This window comes from Phytophthora cinnamomi (genome assembly GCF_018691715.1).
Source record: "Phytophthora cinnamomi strain GKB4 chromosome Unknown Contig6, whole genome shotgun sequence".
NCBI lineage: Eukaryota > Oomycota > Peronosporomycetes > Peronosporales > Peronosporaceae > Phytophthora > Phytophthora cinnamomi.
Genome location: NW_027150939.1, coordinates 790699 through 816223, shown reverse-complemented (window position 1 = coordinate 816223; position 25525 = coordinate 790699). Strand labels below are relative to the sequence as shown.

Genomic DNA, 25525 nt, shown 5'->3' with positions numbered 1-25525 from the left:
GGTGCAAGCTGTGCAAACAAGTGCACGACGCCGGGAAATGTGAAGTGTTCCAAGAAATCACCAAGATCATCAAGTCCAAGGTGGACAAGAAAGACCTCACACCCGAGCTCCAAGAACTCCTGTTTTCGGACCATTTAAACTAGGCAGCCCGCCAACTACGACTGGGTTGGTCCCAATCGGGCTGCCACAGTTAGCCGAGCCTGCGATTGAAGCGGAGTGTATCTACGCTTTCGTGGGCAAGAGCGAATGGACGAAAAATGAGCAAGGCAACGATGTGATAACGGCGGTGCTTGAAGAGGAGAGAGGCAGAAGCCTCGGTTAAGGTGTTACAAGTGGAGAAGATGACGATGAAGTGATTGGAGATACTGCCGATGACTCGCTGATAAGTGCAGTGCACGGAGACATGCCCCGACGACTCGCTACTGCAGTGCGATTATTACCCGGCGAGCGTATGGGATGGTGGTCGGTGCAGAAATCGGACAAGAAAGCGCGTGATGAGATCCTGCTGAAGTGGGAGGCTGAACGCCTTCAACAGTGGTTAGTCAAACAACAACCGACAGTGGATCGACCGAGCTATCCAATGCCCAGGGGCATCCTACGACGTCCAGAAGCGGTCGCTAAGGGGCAAGAAGGCGGAAATGTTGATGCTGACGACGGAAGTGACAATCCCGACGACTCGCCGCTGGAAGACGACTCGGAATCAACAGTGCAAGAGCACTACCGGAACCTCCTTGCCACCGCCGACGACTCAGCGGAGGTGACCGACGCCGAAAAGGATGTTGCCATATCTTCGGAAGCACTTGAGGAAGACTCGAGCACTAGTGAGTCGACGGCACACGATGGCAAGGAAGTACAGCAAGCAAACGGAGCGCCGGGACATACCTCGATGACTCAAACAATACCTGCCCGTTCCCCCAACGACTCATTGGCGGTACCCGAACAGACATTTATCGCGACGATGCGTGACTAGCCCAATGGCCCCGATTCTGTTTTATGTATACGGAGGCTCTCGCCACTATGCTGACGACTCATGCGCAAGCTGAGGAGAAAAAGGAGCAATCAGACCTCGCAGCAAGCCACCGAAGACAATGCCACCGTGGCCGACGACTCCAAACAACAAGTCGTCCGCCTACTGGTTGAAGCACTCATACAAAGGGCAAGAACACCACTCTCATGGTATCAGGCAACGGCATCTGGCGGTATATGGAGCGGGGCAAATCACTGCCCACCAAGAGACAGGGGCACCCACACAACCATATGTTCCGAGGCAGGGCCAAGTTCAAATGCGAGATCGGGTCACCAGGTCACGATTTCAAATGGAGCGGATGTGGAATTATGACATTCAACTAACGTCCCGAGCCGATCCAAGCGTTGCCGAAGACTCGCGACATGGATTTGATGTTGGCGTGATGAAATTGATGAAGCAAGCTCTCTTTCTCGAGTATGCGCCCAAAATCGTTTTGGGCGACCAATCCTGGAGCCAATAGCGGTCACTACCCGCAAATGGTCCCAGTCATTGAAGCGAATAGGTGACGAAGACTCGTCATCACCATGACCTGTACTTGGTGCAATGCAGCCCAAGCCACAGACGAAGATGACTACTGCAGTATTGCATAACTACATGGAGACTGAACGCGACCAATTTGGATGGAAATCACAAGATCGATGGATTATTACAGACTACGAGAGATGGGTACATTCGTTGAGCTAAGGCAGGCAAAGCTCGCGAGACCTGCTGGACACCACGAGCGTTAACGCGGACACAAGGAGCACCACGACGCTCGCCCGAAAATGGTTCGCATAGTGGTGGGGGGCAGTTGCGATGTCGAAAAATGCAGCCGAGACAGGGTGTGCAGAAGACTCGAGGCACCGGCGCCAACTGGCAAGTCACAACCCAACGCCAGTCATTGGACCAGACTCCCCGGTCACTGATTGGCCTAAATTGGTCGGTGGCGATGACTCATCGACGGTTCCAAGTCAAGCGCGGGCGGTTGCAGTTCGCAAAAGTACGGTGCGAACTTACTGGCGAGATCCGAACTTATGAGTCGTCGGCGCCTGTCCCCAGTCGTCGGTGGCGTTTCAGCGGCCGTTTGAGTCGTCGGTAGCGCCGTCACGTCGCAGAGAAGGGCCGAAGAGTCGTAGGTTACAATTGGCGGTCCAAAACGGACGCGTTTATACTTGATATTTGTATTGATCGATAGGAAGCTTAAGAGAAGACAAGATAAGCCTTCGGGCAGAAAATAACAGAACAGCTTTTCCTCCCAACCACGCAAGGGCGACACCGGTGCCTGCAGTGAACGACCTGCAGCTCTAAGGTAAACCTGGTAGGTAGAATTATGACTGTCGGTGGGCACATCTACTAGTGGAGCGTGTGTTCATCCCTGGCAGGGCCAAGAGAGTAGTGGTCAGTGTATTGGTAGCGATGAGTCGTCACCAAGTAGTGGAGGAGCGAGAGCGCACTCCATTTATTCTTCCCGCCGTAATATAGCTCTGGCACCCTCGTATGACGCCGTAAAAGGCCGGGACCCTTCCTTCTGAGGGCCTGCGAGGTATATTTTGTGTGTGAGAGCGTGTTAGCCTTTGCTCGTGGCTAGTGACGCTGAGTCTTCCGTCGGTCGACTAGCGGAAGCTCGGTACACAGGGGAAACATCAACCCGGTGCAAGGGAAAGTTTCTGGACCTTCAGGTTCTAACCCTAACAAGTCCATTGAGTCTTCGGTGACTCGGCGGGTGTTGGTGGTGGAGAAAGTATGCCTTATATAAATTTGCGCGTGTTCCTACACAACAACTGGTGCCGCGACTCGGGATTGGTGTGACCTTCTGTATTTCGTGCTACTGCAGGTCGATCGACTTTACGAGCAACCAAGAAGAAGAAGAACAGGAACAAGAAAAAAAAGACGAAGAAAGAAGAAAATGGCGAAATGATCGTGTTCAGCGGTACCAGCAACACCAATGAAGACTGGCGGAACGCGTGGCGACGACTCGACTGCGGACCTGATTACGCCGCACCTCGACCCGATTGCTGAGCGGACCGTCAGCTTCGACGACTCGATGACTGGATCCGACGCCAAGGACGAAGAAATGGATGAAGGCTACGACGATTACCTGGAGGAGAAGGCGCCTGCGCCAGCGGTGGTGACACCCGAGACTCCGGAAGATGCAGTGCTGTCTGCGGGACGCAGCGCGGGCACGCGTTCGTTGTCGCGCAACCTCGCGGTTGAGCTTAACGATGACGCGCGCTCCGTGACGTGCAACCTCGCGGATGAACTGGATGATGTGGATGGTCCAGGGCCAGCGTATGACGACTTGGAAGACTTTGAGGACGCCGCCGACGACTCGAGGTCACCGGACCTGACGACTCAAGTGACCGATCAACCTCCGGCAACCGGCTGCCACTCAACGGTGACGCCGGCGGCCAACAAGGTTCTCGGTCGACTCTATGAAGAGATGAAAAAGAGTGACAGGGGCGAGCTATTCGAACCCGACGATGACTCGCCAAGCGGTTTGGGCCGACTTGTGCCACGAGTTGGCTCGCCCCGTGAGCTCTGGGGCCATTGAACAAGTGGTGAAAGACACGGAGCGGTTCCTGAAAGCATTGGGGCTTCGGCCCTCACAACACCCCTTACCGTCAATGCTAGAGTGCTGGATGCCAGCTGAAGCAGGTGCGGAGCTCTGGAAGTGGAAGAAGCGGCTCCGCACAGCTTTTGGCGTGAACTCGTGTACTTTGGACGACTCGCAGACGACTCGTGCGACCCGTGAAGTGGTCAACCCGGCTAGCGTACCGCTGCCGACGACTCCAAAAAGGACAAACCTCGAAAACCCAAGCCAAAAACCACTGGGAGGTTGTTCAGCGCGTCTGGGGAGCGATCCCCGTACTTTCAAGACTCCCACATGGTGACTCCACCACCTACGGGCAACTCGGACCGCGCTAGACGCACCACCGATGACTCAAAAACGAACAGAAGCACGCGAAGCAGTTCCGGACGGAGCAAGAGTCGTCGCTACCAGTCCACCGACGACTCGTCAGACGAAGAAGCAGACTTCACCGGTGATGGAAGGGCGCAGACGAACGAATACCTGCGTCAAATCTATGAAGTGACCGAATTCGAGTTGCTGAACGCAACCCCAAGGATCGAAGTGGCAACAAATCGATCCCTGGGGCAGCTCAAAGCGTTCTCGGGCACCAGGAACAAGGGCGAAAAGTCGATGCAGTGGCTTCGTGCTTTTGTCTACGAGATGAATGGAACTCGTGCATCACTTAATGAGTGGTGCATGCCTTTCGAGCTGAGTCTTCGGGACGGCGCTCTGCATTGGTATCGACAACTGCCCAAGAAGACCAACCGAGCTTGGAGTCTCCTGAGCGAAGCCTTCATCAAGTACTACTGCTCCCAGCTCAGCCAGTCAGCGGAGACTCGCTACTACTCTGCCAAGCGTGAAGACAAGGAACATGTCTGCAACTATCTAAACCGAATCAATGGCTATGCCAGGAACGCCGGAATCCGGTTCGAAAGCAGTGGCCGTATAGCACGCGACCATGTCAAGAGGTTCCACGAGACCTGCGGTGACCGAGGACTCGAACGGCGCCTGTGCCATCTGCGTATCTCAGATATCCATGAGTTGGAGGAAATGATCCAAGCGATATTGAAGATTGACGAGCGCATTTCGTCCCGCCAGTCGTCGCTGTCTCACTCCTGAGCTCGTGATGCCTCTCGCAAACGTGATGACAGGCGTCGGGACGACTCGCGCCGCCATGAACGCTCGGAAGACACTCGCCGACGTGATGAACGCCGCCGTGACGACTCGCGAGATGCGTACAACCGTAGTGACCGACGCGAACGAGGTTATGAGCGCCGTCGCTACGACTCACGCAGCAAGCCTCGCGTGAGCCTATCTGAAGCATCCGTCGACGACATAATCGCCGAACTTCATGGATGGGACATGTGGGACGCTCGGAGCGATCTGCAACACCCGCGCCACCGATATAATGACGACATCAACAGCGAAGATGGAAGCGAACACGGCTTCGACGACTCACAGTGCTATGGCGAAGCCTGGGGTGACAGCTATTCGTCGGACGGCAGCGACGACTACCTTGCGGCAGCCAATGACAACGAACGACGAGTCGCCGCTGAAGGCACGTACGCCCGGTCCGCCAACCGACAACCCTGGGGTGACTCAGCGGGGCGCAGCCAAGACCGGGACAATCGGCTCCAGAACCGCGGTCACCGCGACGAGAAACCTCGCGAGTATGGGCCGTGTGCAGCCTGCGGGGGCCTCTATCACTCGGCGCACTACTGCCGACGTCGGTGCAAGCTGTGCAAACAAGTGCACGACGCCGGAAAATGTGAAGTGTTCCAAGAAATCACCAAGATCATCAAGTCCAAGGTGGACAAGAAAGACCTCACACCCGAGCTCCAAGAACTCCTGTTTTCGGACCATTTAAACTAGGCAGCCCGCCAACTACGACTGGGTTGGTCCCAATCGGGCTGCCACAGTTAGCCGAGCCTGCGATTGAAGCGGAGTGTATCTACGCTTTCGTGGGCAAGAGCGAATGGACGAAAAATGAGCAAGGCAACGATGTGATAACGGCGGTGCTTGAAGAGGAGAGAGGCAGAAGCCTCGGTTAAGGTGTTACAAGTGGAGAAGATGACGATGAAGTGATTGGAGATACTGCCGATGACTCGCTGATAAGTGCAGTGCACGGAGACATGCCCCGACGACTCGCTACTGCAGTGCGATTATTACCCGGCGAGCGTATGGGATGGTGGTCGGTGCAGAAATCGGACAAGAAAGCGCGTGATGAGATCCTGCTGAAGTGGGAGGCTGAACGCCTTCAACAGTGGTTAGTCAAACAACAACCGATAGTGGATCGACCGAGCTATCCAATGCCCAGGGGCATCCTACGACGTCCAGAAGCGGTCGCTAAGGGGCAAGAAGGCGGAAATGTTGATGCTGACGACGGAAGTGACAATCCCGACGACTCGCCGCTGGAAGACGACTCGGAATCAACAGTGCAAGAGCACTACCGGAACCTCCTTGCCACCGCCGACGACTCAGCGGAGGTGACCGACGCCGAAAAGGATGTTGCCATATCTTCGGAAGCACTTGAGGAAGACTCGAGCACTAGTGAGTCGACGGCACACGATGGCAAGGAAGTACAGCAAGCAAACGGAGCGCCGGGACATACCTCGATGACTCAAACAATACCTGCCCGTGCCCCCGACGACTCATTGGCGGTACCCGAAAAGACATTTATCGCGACGATGCGTGACTAGCCCAATGGCCCCGATTCTGTTTTATGTATACGGAGGCTCTCGCCACTATGCTGACGACTCATGCGCAAGCTGAGGAGAAAAAGGAGCAATCAGACCTCGCAGCAAGCCACCGAAGACAATGCCACCGTGGCCGACGACTCCAAACAACAAGTCGTCCGCCTACTGGGTGAAGCACTCATACAAAGGGCAAGAACACCACTCTCATGGTATCAGGCAACGGCATCTGGCAGTATATGGAGCGGGGCAAATCACTGCCCACCAAGAGACAGGGGCACCCACACAACCATATGTTCCGAGGCAGGGCCAAGTTCAAATGCGAGCTCGGGTCACCAGGTCACGATTTCAAATGGAGCGGATGTGGAATTATGACATTCAACTAACGTCCCGAGCCGATCCAAGCGTTGCCGAAGACTCGCGACATGGATTTGATGTTGGCGTGATGAAATTGATGAAGCAAGCTCTCTTTCTCGAGTATGCGCCCAAAATCGTTTTGGGCGACCAATCCTGGAGCCAATAGCGGTCACTACCCGCAAATGGTCCCAGTCATTGAAGCGAATAGGTGACGAAGACTCGTCATCACCATGACCTGTACTTGGTGCAATGCAGCCCAAGCCACAGACGAAGATGACTACTGCAGTATTGCATAACTACATGGAGACTGAACGCGACCAATTTGGATGGAAATCACAAGATCGATGGATTATTACAGACTACGAGAGACGGGTACATTCGTTGAGCCAAGGCAGGCAAAGCTCGCGAGACCTGCTGGACACCACGAGCGTTAACGCGGACACAAGGAGCACCACGACGCTCGCCCGAAAATGGTTCGCATAGTGGTGGGGGGCAGTTGCGATGTCGAAAAATGCAGCCGAGACAGGGTGTGCAGAAGACTCGAGGCACCGGCGCCAACTGGCAAGTCACAACCCAACGCCAGTCATTGGACCAGACTCCCCGGTCACTGATTGGCCTAAATTGGTCGGTGGCGATGACTCATCGACGGTTCCAAGTCAAGCGCGGGCGGTTGCAGTTCGCAAAAGTACGGTGCGAACTTACTGGCGAGATCCGAACTTATGAGTCGTCGGCGCCTGTCCCCAGTCGTCGGTGGCGTTTCAGCGGCCGTTTGAGTCGTCGGTAGCGCCGTCACGTCGCAGAGAAGGGCCGAAGAGTCGTAGGTTACAATTGGCGGTCCAAAACGGACGCGTTTATACTTGATATTTGTATTGATCGCTAGGAAGCTTAAGAGAAGACAAGATAAGCCTTCGGGCAGAAAATAACAGAACAGCTTTTCCTCCCAACCACGCAAGGGCGACACCGGTGCCTGCAGTGAACGACCTGCAGCTCTAAGGTAAACCTGGTAGGTAGAATTATGACTGTCGGTGGGCACATCTACTAGTGGAGCGTGTGTTCATCCCTGGCAGGGCCAAGAGAGTAGTGGTCAGTGTATTGGTAGCGACGAGTCGTCACCAAGTAGTGGAGGAGCGAGAGCGCACTCCATTTATTCTTCCCGCCGTAATATAGCTCTGGCACCCTCGTATGACGCCGTAAAAGGCCGGGACCCTTCCTTCTGAGGGCCTGCGAGGTATATTTTGTGTGTGAGAGCGTGTTAGCCTTTGCTCGTGGCTAGTGACGCTGAGTCTTCCGTCGGTCGACTAGCGGAAGCTCGGTACACAGGGGAAACATCAACCCGGTGCAAGGGAAAGTTTCTGGACCTTCAGGTTCTAACCCTAACAAGCCCATTGAGTCTTCGGTGACTCGGCGGGTGTTGGTGGTGGGGAAGTGTGCCTTATATAAATTAGCGCGTGTTCCTACAAGACATTACCGCTCACACACGTCGGACACGACTGGTTGACAATACCTTGTCACGGTAGTTTCAGGTCCTCCAGCAGCTTATGCACGCTGCGTGTGTTCCGGTGCCCAAGGCGACAATGCCACATCGCAATGTGCACTGTCTCAACAGCCGTCACGGCGTGTTCCGCCACTTCGCTCACTGCTTCCACCACGTACTTTGGCGGATTTTCCCGAGACGCCAGCAGCGTAACACCATATTGGGCGAGCGAATCATGCACGACGTATCCTTGAACTCGACAGTCATGCCACGACGCGACGCAGCAGCAAGCGATACCAGGTTGCGGGCGAGCCCTTTCACAAGCAGTACTTCCTGTAGCTCACAGACTTCCCGTCCGTTTTTCAGCAGTGGTGCTTGGCCGATTGCCGTTGCTGCCAAGCTATCCCCCGACGCTACCGTTAGCACGCGGGGTTCCGCTAGAGTGCTGACATCGGTCAAGTTGTCGAGATGATCAGTCATGTGACTCGTAGCGCCACTGCCCACGATCCAGGTCCTCTTGTTCTCGTTGAACACGTCGTCCACGGTGAACGCCATGCTCGCAGCTTCCGCCTTCGGATGCGCGCGCTCGTACTTGTAGTTCCGAGCGAAGTGCCCCATCTGGCCACAGTTGAAGCACTTCACCTTGCCCATATCTTGTTTTTGACTTGACCGTTTTCTGTTTTCAAGCCGTTTGCTCAGCGCTGAATGCAGCAGTGGACTTGGCAACTGTCGATCCCCAAAAGCACGCCGATGCTTTTGTTGCTCTCGGCGGATAGCTTCAGCTTGGCACCGTTGAACCATCATCTCAAATGTTCCGCATGACTCGAGAACACCAACAAAACCGTTCCACGCAGGCCTCATACTTTGCATGAAATTCTGGCGCTTCTCGTCGTCGGAGATAACCACATGCTGCACCTGCAGCTCGTCCAGCACACGTCTCGTGTTCTGAATGTGGTTGATCATTGACGCATCTCCATCGAGGTACAACCCGATGTAGTCATGTTTCGCCGCGCCAACACTAGCGCTGCACTTGACATTGTAGGTCATGCGCAAGTGGCGGAGCATGGTCAGCGGGTGGTCGAGAAGATACACTTCAGCAGTAAATTTCTCGCTCAGTGCGGCGAGGATAATCGACGCAGCCATCTTCTGCTTGATCATGCGATCATGCAACTGCGTAGCGAACGGCACAGCTGGTACCTCTCCTGCTTCAGTCCCAGGTGTCGTCCCCGACGACGACGGCGTCCCCGACGCCAGTGACCTTCCGGCTCCTACTGCCACCGCAGCATCTCGCTCAAGCTTCAGCTCATGTTCCGTCGGCATGAGCATCTGAATAGCGTCCCACAGCCCTTTGATTTCCAGCACCAGGTTCACCTGAGCACCCCAAGCTGGGGGGAACCCGGTTCCGCTGAACTGCTTCAGCTTGGTCGTGACCGTCGAAGCCGTTGTGGACATCATAACCTGATGGAAGGTCGTTGGCGAAGAAGACGGCGGCGGCGAGCGAAGCGAAGTAGGGTAGGGGAAAGGACTTGCGCCCGAGGAGTAGAAATGGAAGGTGATTGATGCAGGGCTTAGCGAAGCAGAAAAAACGAGTAACTGAGAGCCTGTGCTCTCCTATATGTACCCAAAGCCGACTTAGTTCACGTCCGTAGTGCCTTGCCTCTGCCGCCGATCTGGCAGTCTCTCGCATCCCTCCATGATGCTCCGAGGCATCGACTCAGATGATGCCGCGAGGCGATGCCTGAGCCTCAAGAGCCCACATCAGGCACCGCAACACAGCTCGAGCTCTTGACACTGCGACCCGTGTTCGACGCCAGCGCGTTAGCGTCTAACAGATATCCCTATACATCTCCACATTCTACTGGGCTATGGCGCCGTATTTGACTGTCTGCACCTAGCTAAGGCCTTCAGCGTTTGAATCAGCGCGCAGTCATGGAGTTCAACTTGGAGTCCAAGGACTTCAAGAGCTTTAACTCCAAAAGTCGCACACCACTCGATTAAGTGCGATCACAAAATTGTCACACAAATCTTGCTACATAAGCCTTATTAGCAGGGATTAACACTAACATGCATTTTCCGCAAACTACTGTATTACCCCCGCGAGACGCTGTATTAGACACGATATCACGAAATGCTTAAGCTGTATTATACAACTTAAGCATTTTTTATCCTAAAGTTTGTATGGTCTCATACATTTTTTACTCAAAGCGGGCTAGGTGTGATAGTGAGTGGTGCTTCCCGCTAATCTCACCATCCCACATGTTTGAACATTGAATTTCAAAGGACATGGCGTGGTCCACATCAGTTTGATATTAATTATATGAGGTTGATTTCTTGCCATTCATTTCTGGCCTCATTTGAGAATTCCGCGACTAGTACTGACATCCCAGCTTCCTGCTGCAAAATGGCGTTCCAAGCGCGATGGAGAGAGCTGGAGAAGCTCGGGTAGTACTCAAAGCGCCCTACGGGCCTTTCGGACGATTTCACGTATCTGAAACCCGGAAAGACAAAGAAGGATTTAGAGAATGTGGATTTCTTCGTCGGGGAAGAAATGCTTATGCGCTATTTGGACCGCTTGGACCTGGGTAAGTTGCTGCGTCTATTACAGTTAGCAGTCGATGTCTCACACCTGCTATGTGGTGATAGAGGAGGTGAAGCGAGAGAAAGACAAGGCCCGGCATGCGTATTCACAAACAATTGCTGCGCAGAGCTACCCAAGCGCTGAGGACGGAACTAATGCGAGAGAAGAAGACGCGGATGGTATTTGAACTTGATTGTATTATACACGTTACGGTTCTGACGTTATCGTGCCTGGTACAGCTTATGCCGAACAGGATGACCACAGCGTAGCGAATAACCCAAATGCTGCTGAACAATTGGACGCCATTGCGCTTCAATCGACTGATGGTACATTTTTGTGAACTTTCTTGTATTATACTTTTTGATCTCACGCTATCATGTGTTGTACAGCTTCTGCCAAACCGAATGATCGTATCGTGCCGAATAGCCCGGATACTTCAGGACAACTGATTCCCACTTCACCGCATGTGATGGATGAAGATGCTCCAACGTCGAGTCCGTCGTCCAGTGGCTCCCGTACGCGCACGTCAACCTCTGGTAGGGGCTGTAATGAAGCATGGATGATTCGGCCAGAGGTAATGAGAACCTGTACTTTGTCTGTGTGTGGCAGTGGTGCGGCTTCACTCCCCTCGCGTCGTAACCTCGGAAACGCATTCAACTTGGCGAACGAGTCGGACAGTGAGTACAAAGCCTCCGAGACTGAGTGCAGCGACAACGATGAAGGAGGTGCAGTTGAAGGAGGTGCAGTTGACGGTGATGCCGATGAAGGTGATGTCGATGAAACAGAGTCGAATCATTCAGTTTATAACGGCAAGGCTACATCGTATGTACACGTTAATGATACACCTTACCTAACATTTATCGTGTTTTATACACTGTTAGATGATCCAAATATTGTTCGACCTGGTGAAAAGCCTGAAGACTTCGTCAAGCTCGATTCGGACGACGAGAACGACGTGAATTCCGTGCACGACGACGATGATGACCTGGGGCCCACCGAACCTGCCGCCGAGGATGCCGGAACCGCTCCGGATCTGCACTTTCAGCCCTCATTGCTTGGTGCTGTGGGCGGTGTTGCCGAGATCACCCGTGGCAACGTGTGCAAGAACGTGCTGTCGGACATCAAGTTCAATGGGTGGCGTGAACCGAGTAATGTTACGCCTCACCCTTACATGCACGAACCGTACGAATCCCACCGTGCTGATTGGATCAAGCGTGACTACCCTAATATCTATAATGTGGCTTCTGGCCCAGCGCCAGAGGCACTTCAAGCTGCTGAAACCGCGTGTAGGTCTTTCTTTCTGTTTGCGCCTCCGTCCATGTGGGATGATATCGCACAACAAAGCATGTATTATTTCGAAGAAAACCTAGATGCACGAGTAGCTGCACAGCACGCGAAGCGGGAAGCTCGCAAACTCAAGCGTCCCACCTTTCAAGTGCAGGAACCCGAGCAAATCAAGGCCGCCCTGGAACGTTTACGTGCTATAACCGGCCGGGAACTCTGCATGTTCATCGGGCTTCTGATTGCAAGCACCATTGCACCAAAAAAAAGAGAAGTTCGAGCACCACTGGAAGACTACGGACGAAGGCGCTATCCCGAGAGGCTGCTTCAACGCATTCATGAAACCCGATCGGTTTGCTCACATATCCCGAAACCTCCATTTTAGTAGCAATGCAGACCCGCGTGCAAGCACGGACCGAGCTTGGAAATTACGGTCCGTCATCAACGTTCTGCAAAGAACTTTCCAGGCCCACTACATTCCGCCACCTATCATGGCTTTCGATGAAGCGATGCTCCCGTCACGTTCCACGTTCAACCGCATGCGGGTCTTCATGAAAGACAAGCCTCACAAATGGGGAACCTAGCTTTTCATGCTTTGTTCCTCGCAGACGGCCTACTGTATTCGGTAAGTATGAGCGTGCCTTCGGGCACGCTCATTTTTTTTGGCTCTAAGTTCCTTTACCGTGTCTGATACAATGCCAATGCTCATGGTAATGTGTCTGATACAGCTTTGAAGTTTATTGTGGCAAAAGCCAGATGCAAGATGGCAGCACACCTGTTGACGAAAAGTCCGGTCCGGCAGCAGTCGTCCGCAACCTCAGGCAAGTATTTGGGCCGTCCGGACCGAGTGATTTCCGCCTCATTGTCACAGACAGATTCTGCACGTCTGTGGTTCTCGCCATGCAGCTGTTGACTATGAAGATCTATACAATCGGAACCATCATGATGAACAAGCAAGAGTTCTGTGAAGCTATTATCCCAGCGAAGCTGAGGAACGGGCTACGAGCGTCAAACAAGTGGCCAAAGAACATCGAGAGAGGTACTTATCAAGTGGCTGAGTCTCTGCATGTCCCGGTAATGAAGGCGATCCGATGGTATGATAATCAGGGGGTTCATATCCTTGCCACGGGGGTAGTGGAGAGCAAGACCGAATTGTGCGTCGTGATCCACAAACCGCAAAAGAAGCGGAATTGATGGCGCCAAGAGTTGTAAAGGACTACCAGACTTACATGGGAGGCGTCGATGTGCACGACCAGCTTCGCCTACAAAGGTAAGTCCTCATATCGTGTATGTACATGCTAGTCGTGTTTACTTATCGTGTACCGTACACTTTTGTCGTAGATATTCGCTGCAGATGGCTCGGCGATACAAGAAGTACTACCGTTCGTTGTTCTTAGGTCTAATCGATCTAGCCATTATCAATGCCTTCATTCTCTACAACGAAAGGCGCGCTGTGGATGGCAAGCCGAAGGCGTCGCATGTCGAGTTCTTGAAGAGACTTCATCTCGAGCTAATCCAGCTTCGCGAAGAAGACTGGGCTCAACTCCTTCGGAAACGCGGCTTACAGCCGACCCCCACGAAGCGACGCCAAGCTGCAGCCGGTCACATCCCCCTCCAGACGAATGAGTGGCGGAAAGGTAATTCCGAGGCGACTAGGAAGCGCCGCAAACGCGCGTGTAAAGTGTGCTCAGTGCTGAAACCCCCTAGCACGCCGCGTGGCGGCGAGACCACCTATTACTGTGGTACCTGCAAATTGAAGACAGCGTCGAAATATGCTGACGCGTCGCGAGTCTTCTTGTGCAACAAGATCAAACACACGAGTCAAGGCGAGACGATTACCTGCTTCAATATCTGGCATGATCACTGGAAGAACTGCACCATGATCCCCAATTCTCACGACGGCGACAGAGGACCGATCCGCGCTCGGAAACCAGGGAACTCTGCAGGAAGTGCCGGCGGCCAAGCAGCTGAAGAGTCGGACTCTGGTAGCGATTCCAGTCATCCTCAGCAACGCAAGCGCCGTCTCAGAGATGAGCACTAGCGTAGTGACATCCAGTTCTTCAGTTCAATTGACTTTCTTTCAATATGTTGATGCATTGCTGATAGTCATTTGGTTTTCTTCACAGGACTTTAACACGTATATGGACAGGACCATGTACACTCCGCTGTGTTTTTGCAACCCAAACGACACATTAGAGACGATAACGTGTATCCAGAATACACGTTTGCGAGACGGATACACGATAGTGAAGCTATGGCTACACTGGGTTAGGGTCATGACAAGATACGCGTTTGCAACTATAGTGATAGTGAAGCTATGGCTACACTGGGTTAGGGTCATGACAAGATACACGTTTGCAACTATTGGGTACAGTATTGATGCCCATCATGATGATAAATCGTAACGTGTATAGGGTTTGGGTAAATAGGCGCAACCAAAATCGCTCGCGCTGGGGGGGTTAATAGGGCAGCTGTGGCTTCCAAATTATTGTAGTAACATTACTATCATTTCAGGAGATCTCCGTCACAGTAGTAATATTGCCGTAGTAATTTCCAGTAATTCCTAGTAGTTTCAGTAGTCGACCTCCAGCATCGTCAGGTCTTTGTATCCATCGCTGTCAAGTCCCATACGACGGATTTCCGCTCGATTATGCTTGAGAAGAACCTGTATTTCCGCGCGTTCGTTGTCGGTTCTCGTCCGAAGGCTGCTCATCATAAATCCCCCGGTAGAGAAGACACGCTCTTAGAACGCCCTAGCCAAACGCGTGCTAAGGCCGCGATAGATGGAAACTTCACGCGACCGACATCGGGAAACCAACGAAGAATGTCCACATGCTCGCAGAGGGCCTGCACATACCAGCAAACTACTCCATTTCGACGAACCATCAGCAAAGAAGTAAACTCGTTCTTGCTCATCCTCTCCTCCGCTGATCGCTGCAGTGCCACAGCGATCTAGTCCGTCGAGTACTCAAGCCACTTTTGCAGAACGCTGTCGGCTTACTGCACAGGTGATGGACGCCACTCTTACAGACGACACACGGATCGGTCGTCGTCAACTCGGCGAACGAACAGTCGGGATTAGCGCACTTCATGGGGATGAAGGGTGGCAGGTCAAGAGGGTTCTTGGTCGTTGCTGGCGGTTCTGGTGTTGCTGAAAACTTGCGGATTGAGGGCTGGGAAGTCTGGATCTGCAAGACTGGCGTCACCAGCACGACGACCGGGTTGCTTGTGTGACGATTGAGGTCTTGTAAACGCTGTCTGGACCTAGACACCCCACTGGTCGCTCTATCCGTCTCCAATCAAGCAGTGATTCACGTGAGCTTGCGTGGGGGGCGAATCAGAATTCCTGCTTTGTGGAAGCGGTAAATTGCCACACGCCTCTGGATTTCTTCAAGTGCGCGACAGTAGTTGATAGTAATACACGGGGTCGATCTGAGTTACTAGCTACTACAGTAGTATCAGATGGTAACCCTTCCCAAATTAGCGGTAGTTACAGACGCGAATCCAAGAGAATAGTATCCACTCGGAAACAACCCGCTCGCGTTTTATTGGTCCGTCGTCTCTTGGATTCCAAACGATCTTACCCTAGCTCCGGCGCAGGGGTTAGATCGTTTGGAATCCAAGAGAGCTTTCAAACGTCGCAACAGCACATCAAGCGCAGGGCGATCACCACGTACAGCAGTCATGGCGGACGAAAATGGCGGGCAAGTCGTCTATGAGGGATCTACTCAAGACGCTTCTTCAGCAGAGGAAGTAGAAAACACATCTCGACAAGCAAACGCAGCGAGACAGCCTCCTGCAACCCCCCGGGGGGAAGCTCGCACGGGCAAGAAGAAATCAATCTTCTGGGATAAAGATGGAGTGTATGGAGAGAAGACTTCAATTCAAGTGGTGCTGGACTGGCTGACGGCAGAACGCAACTACAGGTGTCCACGCTGAATCTGCAACTGCCATCGGCTATCTACCGCGAACACAAAGTGTGCGGGAGTCTGCCAGTGCGCAAGATTTGCCACAGCTGTTTGGTGAGACGTACTGAATTAGTAAGGTAATTGCGGGAAAATGTCTCTGTGGGAAACATCGAGTTGCTAGATCGGTAGAAAATGAAAGGCCCACAATGAACATTGTATCTTAGATCAGGGCATCATTGCGTGCATCAGGAGTCACTTCACGCGCATTAAGGTCGAGGATAGCATTGATCGGTATATAGTAGGGCTGCCGCAGGAGAAGATCTCAATCTACACAGCCTTAAGTTGGGCGTCACAGGCTTGGAATGCTGTAACTCCGGTCACTATCAGGAACTGCTGGATGCATTCTGGCATCGTATCTAGCGCAAACTCAGCTTATGTCGATCCGTAACATTAACCCTTTGACTACCAGCCGGCTGGAGTGATTTATAGGTCCATAGGGACCCATGAGAGGTCTAATCGCAAGATGCGATTGGCCAAAACTAAAAGCTACGAGACGACGGCAAAGCACTGTACAGCCTAACAGGTCTCCCTGAACCTGTAAAATGCACTACCGTGTGAACCACAAACAGTTCACGTGACCTGCCATGCTCGTTATTCTCATCTAGCCAACAGATCCCCCCCCACACCCTCGTGGAAAAATGGACTTAGAGGCGCTGCTCAATGCAGCCAATGACGACACCGGAGACTGGGAGATCGACACGGACCTTGGCCTGGAAGAGGATACCCCCTCTCCACGCTCAAACAACGTTGACGTGGAGGCTAAAGCTAGCGATCTTCTCGCTGCAACACGAATGCAGGCTGCGCCGACGCACGCTGCACCAAGCGGTCGAACAGGGAACGCCTATATCGATGGCATCGCTAACGAAAGCGACCTGCACATCGTTCAATTAGGTCAAGTGCGCCGAGCGTTTGTAGAACGACAAAAAGTTGGGTTATTTTCGCTTTTTTTTAGCGCCACCTATCGAGAGATTCTTAGAGGCTGGACGAATACGAAGTTGCGCGGGAGTGGGAAAGCTGAGGTGTCGACAGTGGAGTTTGACGCGTATTTGGGTCTGGAGATCGCAATGGGCATCTTGCCCTTAACAGAAATCAAGGAATTTTGGTCTGAGAAGCGTTTTTTTGGGGCAGAAGGACGTGGCTGAGACTATGGCCCGGAACAGGTTTGAATGTATACGATCTAACATCCAATTTCATGCACCTGGTAGCGCTACCGAAACCTACAAGCTGATGGATCCACTGTGGCATAGTCGAGACCTGCTACGTCATATCCAAAGTAGATTCGCGGAGGTTGCTGTTCCGGTTGGTGCTGCAAGCCTCGACGAGAACACAGTACGAACTAAAGCACGATCGTCCGCCAGGACATATATGCCGAGTAAGTCCGATAAGTACGGCATACGTTTTTACGCTGTAGTTGGGTGGGAGAGCTTGTACATTCATACTATCAACGACAATGGATCTGGCAATAGTGAACCGAGGAATCCGGCAGAGCGCTATTACAGCATGTTTCCTGAACTACGGAGGCCGCTTGAGCGGACGTTATCGCGAGATGATATTTCAGTGGCACGTGACTCAGCTTCGGCTCTGTGGGTAGCGATGGTTGGGCACATGACCCAGATACACCAGGCCGCTGCAGGCCGCCGGATCATTGTTTGTGATAATTTCTATACTAGACATGCATTGGCAAAAGCTGTGTCAGCTTTCACGGATGGAGAAGTGCGTATGATAGGAACCTGTAAGGTGTCACAAATTGGGAAGTGGAATGAGATCGAAATTGCAATGTCTGTTGCTCGTGTGAAAATAATGCCTCGCGGCAGCTGGGAGCTAGTTGCTGCTGTCGACGTTCAGCCTGACTGGAGTAAAGCTCAAGAGGCTCACAAACATGCCCAGAAGAAGCTTCCAGCCTCCAAAAGGACGGAGTTCATTCCTACCATGAGAATCGCAAAGAATGCCGGTTACATTATTTTCTTGGACAAGAAGCCCGTTGTGTTTTATTCAAATGATCTTAGTGGAACTCCTACCCAACGCGTCCTGAGTGGGTCATCGCAAGAGGCAATTAATTTGTGCCATGGCCTCGCTCCAATTCGTCGATGGACTAGTGAACAGAACTTGCATCGCAGAATACTACAGGTGCCAGCTATTATAGCTGTCTACAATATTTTTATGAACGGGGTAGATAGAGTTGATCAACTCCGAAGCACCAATCCAATTCGGCGGAAGGAAACTCGGTTAGAGATGAGCATCTTTACGTGGGCAATGGATCTCTCGCCGATAAACGCATTCTGCTTAATGAAAAAAGCAGCCCCGCCTGACTGCAAGCAGGTCACGCTGCGCGAGTTCAAGCGTCGAGTCGCTGACAGCATGACTGCACCATACTTTCAACAAGTTCGGCGGAAACGGCAGGCAGCACCGCAGCGACAGCCTGTTCAATATATTGTGGGCACAGACACAAGTCAGCACATGCTCACACCAAACTCCACCAAGCACTCGAACGGAAAACTAACCTGCTACCTTTGTTCGCTCAGGGGGTCTCCAAAAAATCTAAGTACTGGTGCACTGCGTGCCTGCGTGGCTACCACGTGGAATGCTTTACAGCCTTTCACTATCGTGATGCGTTTACATCACGCTCGCTGACAGTTCGATCCGCACTGGACGAAGTAATAGCGGCTGCCAATGGAGTTGCTACAGGCCGCCCACGGCTGAAAAAGAACAGAACCATTACAAAACTAGATGAGTTTACCTTACCAGATGCGTAGGGATAAAATGTAAATATTACCTACGTTTGCATATTCACGAGTCCGAGGTGTTGGCGAATGCAGACTGGCAGCTGCTGCGTGTGGTGCTTGGCTAAAAACCCGTACTTAAGATAATGGTAGAGCTGCAGCGACACGGCGTCCGGGTTGCGCGCGCCTCGCCGCCGCTGTTCGGATGTTAGCATCCTCAGTAGGCTCGCCACGATGTCCTCTCCGAACTGCTCCCACTCGCACGGATCATTGCCGCAGTAGCGACACAACTGGTTAGGGCGCGACTGCATGCTGCTCGACCCCTCAAACTTTTGAATGGAAGTACCGTAAAGCAAACCAGCAACATCACGTGCACTAATCTGTCGTTTTGATTGATTAACTTTTCTTCTGTGCGATAAATTGATTTGCTGAGCTATAGGTCGACGGAGACCCGTAAGAAATCTCTGGTAGTGAAAGCAGTACAATAGCGTCTATAAAAGCAGTACATTAGCGTCTATGCGCAACCTGTGCAGATATGATAACCTCGCAGTTTTTTTGGTCCCACCTTTGCAGATTCAGCGGGGACACCTGTACGACAAGTGGCGCGGGGCTCATCGGGCAAACGGGAAGACGAAGCAGGCCCTGCTCGAGGAAATTATTTCGCGCTTAGAAGCTGCTGGCATCAAGCACCGTGACAACGCAGGCGTGCGTGAGAAAATTAGTCAACTGGAGACCAGTTTCCGGAAAGCTGAAGACTTCCTTGCTACAACTGGCCAAGGCATCTCGGACGAGGCTACGCTATGGGCTGCAATTTTGAAACGCTGTCCATATTACTACGCGCTACAACGATGGTGGACCGCCCGTCGGCCCGCCCCGAAATCACGTCTGATGATGCTGAAATCAATGATCAGATTGGCCAGAGGGGGAGCGCTGTCCATTGGCTATGATACATGATGCTGGACCAGACAAGAGACGTAAAATGAACCTCGTTGAAGAGCTTCTATTGCAGCAGACGAAAACATTTGAGGCCCGTGAAAGCCATCGAGATCGAGTGATAAAAAATCAAACTCGTGAATTCGAGCTGAAGGAGAGGGATGTACAGCTGAAAGAAGCAAAGGACAGGCGTGAACGAGCGCAGGCAGACATCGATCTAGCCTTGAAGAAGGTTCAGCTAGAGACTGCGCAGCGTGAGGCTGCGGTTCAGCTTCTACTTTCACGACACAAACTTCAAAAAGACGGGGTTGCCCAAAGTGAAATTGATTGATAGCCTCCGAAAGAGGTCAATGCCAGGTCAGGTCTAGATAGGTCAATAAACGTTTGGTTGGTTAGGTCAATAGACATTTGGTTGGGCTTCTACACATACACATCATATGTCAGCCAAAAAAAGACATTTGCTTAGTGTGTCATAAATGTTGAAGCACAAATAGAACGAACACACGCATTTGGTCGGACTCACGTGAGTGTGCCACCGTGGCAGTGGTTCCCAGAGCCGCCTCGTTTTCTACCTAGTTGTACAGCTTGTGCAAGGTACGAAATATAACGCGAGGCAAAGAAATTTGTTTTTGCTCATTTTAATATATCGCTATGCAGATTTGTCTAGCTTGTCCGCAAACAAATATTGTCGTTGGATGATTTACATACATTAAAGCAGATTGTTTTGGATGGAGAACTTGGTAGTGTCAACTACAACCGTGAGCTTATTGCAGCTAAACTTGACGACTCCATTAGCTTTTATTGCGACAACGAATTCACCCTATCGACACTAAACTCAACCAAAAATCCATTACTGGTATTTCGTGATGCTCATCACAAGATTGTCCTTTCGGAAAAACATACGCCAATTCCTAAGACACCTGCTCATCTTTACGAAGCCTTGAGCACCGATGATGTACCGACTTTAATTCACCAGCGCGCTATGGTCACCAGACGGCGGGTGCAAAGCGCGCCACCCGATCAGTGTACGTGGCACATCGGTGCATACAAAGACGCGTTTCGCTTGGAATTAAACCAAGGATATTGTTTCGCTAGAGAGTGTTGGCTACAAGCTGGTAATAGGGAGAGTCCTGGGCACATGGATGCTGGACGAGTTTTGGCTTACATACCACCCTCTCTATAACACACATTTAAAATATGGATTGCTTTCAAGGACTTTAAAAGTGCGAAAAAAAATTCGTTTGGATGTGATAACGAGGCTTTCAACAGAATGGCTTCAGATCCAAACACAGTGATCATCGTGCAGAGTCCTGGAGATGTGGTTTATGTCGGTCCATTAGTATACCATTCTGTAATTCTTGGCTACGCACCTGGGACACCTCCCACGAAGCAATGGGGTATCATAGACGGATTTTTATTTATTCTTCGAGAGGGTAAATTATTTTCCTATCTATACGCCACTCAGGCGAACACGGGTACTCGTAAAAATTCGGACACTTCATGGACTCAAGTGCTGGGGGCCTATTGCGCGATGGATGGACGAGCCTTTAATTCACGAATGTTAAGGAATGAAGTAAAGGCTTTTACTGAAGACGTGATGGCTAAGAATCCATAATTTGCGAAGAAGAGCACTGATGGCGCACACGCCGGACAGAGATCGAAAAAGCGCAGGCTAAGTATTGCTCATGCTAGAACATTTATTAAAAAATAAATATTTTAAATTTTACTAAATAATCCTGATGATCTTTGTGATTTGAATGCTCACAGAAGTGTCATATCAGTTCGACAAGATATTCCAACAGATATGCATTTGAAAATATTGGTATGATAGGGCTCTGCTGTATATAATAAGAATGTACACATTCATACTACAATTCTATCAGAGCAAACTCGTAATATACGAGTGTAAAGTTTCCTGCAGTGGCATAATTCTGCTGTTTCGTGATTATAGGGTGTTGAAGTGTAGATGTAGCACTTTAGAAATGGTACCCCGGTGCGAATATTGCTCGGTTGGCTTCTTTTTTTCTCTAGGTCTGTATTTACGCTCTAATACAACAATTGCATCGGAGCTGATCTCCAAATGGAAAAACTATTTTTTGTATATCTCATATTGGTTATGAAACGGACACTAGCTTAAGCGGCGCTAGAGTGCATTTGTGGTTTCGCTCAATAGCAACAGATGGAGCTGCGCTCCCGTAGGAATCATGGGGTAGCCCGGCGTACCGGAGAAAATGGAAGGACGGCGCGGCGCCGATCACCTGCCCGACCTCCAAATCGGAGAAACCGGCGGGTGGATTCAGGTAATGTGAATTGAGTTGAAGTGCCAATGTTTTCATAGCTCACATTCGCCGTGTGTGTTGATGTCGTGGATCTAGCGCAAGCACAAGATGGAGGCCAGTTACAGAGTGATATTGCTGTTAGGGCGAATGTCTCCGAAAATCAAGTGAATACAACTAGGAGTTTGGCTTGCACGATGCAGTTTATCTTGAACCCCCTCCCGTTAGAGATTTCTCAGACAAATGGAAATTTGGACGCGCACGCGCAGTTCGTATCGAGTACTCACTCGAATTTTGACGAGGACTTTGAATTCAGATTCGATGAAGGTGATAAGCAATTACGTGCTATGAATCCTCCAAACATAATTACAGATTTGGCGGCCCATTTTGCTCAGCGACCGGATACAGCCAACTCTGACATCAACAGGCGAACCGGACGGACAAATGTGTGGGTTGGTGGATACAAATACACGATATCGAACAAAAATCGAAACAAAATATTCTTGCGCTGTAGTCATTACCGGGGTCGTCATGGTTGCAAGGGAAAATGTCAGCATGTGGTTAGTGTGGAGCGGTACATTAACTTCGAGCCGCACATATGTGGTCGTGGTGCACTCCCAGATGGAAATGAATCTTCACCTCCTAACACACATGTTGACGTATCTGAAGAAATGAGGCGGTACGTTGGCCATCTGGCTGTGACTTCTACCGCAACCCGGAACGCAATCTGGGACGCAGTGCGAGCTAAGTTTTACGGAATTGCAGATACGAACGTATCTTTTACCGGTTTGCGTAGGGAAGAGGTCTTGCGCCGAGTAAACCGTGCCCGTACCGAGGAGTTTGGCGGGTCGGTCTACGGTCAAATTGAGACTTCACCGTGGTGTCAAGTTCTGGACGACTCGGGAGCAGCTACTGCAACAAACTTCATGATGTTCCACTACTCGTACTACGACAAGCAAAGCAAAAAACGTGAGCGGTTGTTGGGTTGGGGCCATCCCTCACAATTGAACATGCTTAAGCAGAAGAAGACAAACGTGTTTGTAGATGGAACGTTTCGAACAGTTTCCCCAAAGTTTAAACAGTGCGTGATTTTTTCGACGTATGATCGTTCCACGAAGGCATACTTCCCGGCTGCTTTCGTTTTGTGTACATCCAAGAAATATGCGATGTATTTTCACGCAATGAGATTGGTGTTGGACGAGACTGACTACGCTATGGATCCGGAATTCATCTACTGTGATTTTGAAGCGGGATTGATTCGGGCAATCCGGGATCATTTCCCTGACACAAACATTGTTGGCTGCTTGTTTCACTTTAAACAGGCTTGCAGACGCAAAATGAAATCGTATGGCATTTCGGATCGTGAATGCTAGATCGCCGTGAGAGCTGGCGTGCTGGATATGCTCACCGTGATTAAGCAGGAACAGGTCAAACCCAAGGGTATTGCGTGGGTTAAATCTACTATTGCCCGAGAATGTGCGGTGGGGGGTATTTCTCTTTCATCTTCTCCATGGGCAAAATTCTGGAGATACTTTGAAAAAACCTGGATAGAAAGATTTCCACCAGTTCTTTGGAATATCGAGCCGATTCGCCGGGACGCGGTGAGCCGTACAAACAACCCTTTAGAGAGATTCAATCGTGAAATGAATGCAGCATTTCCAGTACCGCATCCTAACTTGCCCGATTTCGTAGTTGGATTGGAGAAACTTGCGAGACGTTACGCACATTTGAAGTATGACATCGACATCGGAAGAGCTTTAGCCCCCAAGCGACTTCCGATTCATCTGCCAACACCGGTGGTGCTCCCTGATACAACTCCAAATGCAGATGTTGAGATTATTTCTGCGGCTGATCCTTACGAAGACTCAAGCGATGAGGAAGGTGACCACACCATTCGAGCAGATCCCAGGAACGTCATATGGCGGCGTCTACAACGCGTGACGACTGGTGATTTAAGCCACATCCAGAATCTTCAAGGATACTACGACGAGATTGGAGATTGTTAAGATCACCAGCGCTGGTGATCGATTCTAAGTTGAGGTGGATATTTTTCTCGTAGATAGATTTGCCGCATAATCCTACCGTAAATGCATGAATATATTTCTCCAGCAAGAACGTCAAAAACTCTTGTACACACGGCTTTGAAAACGGCATCGGGGGTCTGGCAGTTATCTTTCGCGCGAGCAAGCAGGATGGCGTTTTGAACGCCCGAAGCTAGAGAAGTGATCACCCCGGTCATGTTTCCGCGATTGTATGCCGTATCTACTGGCAGATTCTCTTCCTCACAAACTACTTGATGGTAGGTTGACCGATGTTTCTTCAAAAGCTGCATTTTTTTGCTTGAGCACTTTGCTTCCTTGAGGCTCTGGATCGACATTGGTCTGTCGTATAGGTAAATTCCGTGTACTGGTGGCTGCCCGAGACGGTTGATGGCTCTCTTCTTGATTTGCGGATTCAATTCGAGCAGCCCCTTCTGTTGTTTTCCTCGATTTCCTGTCATCTTGAATTCCGTTGGACTCTCCTTTGAAATCATGATCTGGATGAGCTGCGAACCAACGCGTTTTAGCAGCTTTCGAAAGCTTCAGCCATGCTTCTCGTAGTCGTTGACCACCACGACCACGAAGCCACTTGGAGTCTTGAATACGTTTTTGGTCAGCGTCAAAGAGCTTTCTTTTCTTGGAATAGGCACGGGCATACGCGTTGCCCTTTGTTTCAGCATAAAACCAGACCGCTAGGTGGACCTTTATCCGAATGATGTGGCGGAAGATGCAAATTGAACCCAAAAACGCTGAATCGACCGGGGTAATCCCGGGCCACTATTATTATACAATAACATCGAGGTCAGACACTTCCGAGGATACTTATCTCGGAATAAGAGTATTCTTGACTAGCGCGAATCTGTAGTAACGTTATTAGCAAACACAAAAGCCAACCGAGCAATATTCGCACCGGGGTACCATTTCTAAAGTGCTACATCTACACTTCAACTGTAACGGGGTTACACGCACAAGTGGCTGCAAGCCACTTGTGAATTTAACAGATAGGTTATCTGTTAAAAGGTTTAGATACTTCCTCGCCTTGGTGTAAGACACACCAATGGATACATTGAAGTGGACCACCACAAAGAGTGGTCCACACATACCCAAAGATCCTATTGGTAGAAAGCAGCATCTTTCTACCAATCAGAGACATGCATATTAGCGGGGCTCTGACAGCCAGCCGCTGCCAACCCTTTCATAGATGATAAACAGTTTTTAGCAGATTTTAGAGGAAGATCAATTTACAAACAATACAGTTCTCATTTTACCTAATCTAAGTCACTTGGAATCCTTTCTTACTTAACTTATATTTGTGTATTCAAATATAATTAACCTAAGTACTTACGCTTCCTCATACACGTTGCGCAACGTGTAAGCTAAAGTAGTGAGTCAAGTTAGACCCACTACACCTGGTAGCACTTTGTAGTCCGTCCAACGACCGACTGCTTGACGTTCGTACGCGGTGTACGAACGCGGAGCCGAGAACCACATGAGCACGGAGGTGCCCATGGAGAGCTCCAACACGCCTGCAACGCATGTTGCACGCGCTGACTGCCCCCACCTGACTGACCCAGAGTGGGAGGCCCTCCAACGACTGTCAACAGTCATTGGAGAAGCGGCGATAGCCACGA

General features: G+C 51.1%; 3 protein-coding genes across 3 annotated transcripts; 1 reads left to right on the top strand and 2 right to left on the bottom strand.

Annotated features, from left to right (window-relative positions):
- Positions 1–8258: 8258 nt before the first annotated feature.
- Positions 8259–9554, bottom strand: IUM83_07431 (Retroelement pol Polyprotein; the record flags this gene model as incomplete). The annotated part of the gene is made up of 1 exon (XM_067931726.1): positions 8259–9554. One exon carries the CDS (start codon positions 9552–9554, stop codon positions 8259–8261), a length of 1296 nt encoding a protein of 431 aa, XP_067799120.1.
- Positions 9555–10647: 1093 nt separating this feature from the next.
- On the top strand, positions 10648–11955 carry IUM83_07430 (uncharacterized protein; the record flags this gene model as incomplete). Its single annotated transcript, XM_067931725.1, has 6 exons — positions 10648–10681; positions 10743–10856; positions 10917–11003; positions 11067–11192; positions 11559–11859; positions 11931–11955. 6 exons carry the CDS (start codon positions 10648–10650, stop codon positions 11953–11955), a joined length of 687 nt encoding a protein of 228 aa, XP_067799119.1.
- Positions 11956–18525: 6570 nt separating this feature from the next.
- IUM83_07429 (uncharacterized protein) lies at positions 18526–18957 on the bottom strand (the record flags this gene model as incomplete). The annotated part of the gene is made up of 2 exons (XM_067931724.1): positions 18526–18622; positions 18704–18957. The coding sequence occupies 2 exons, from the start codon at positions 18955–18957 to the stop codon at positions 18526–18528; spliced, it is 351 nt and encodes a 116-aa protein (XP_067799153.1).
- Positions 18958–25525: the final 6568 nt, after the last annotated feature.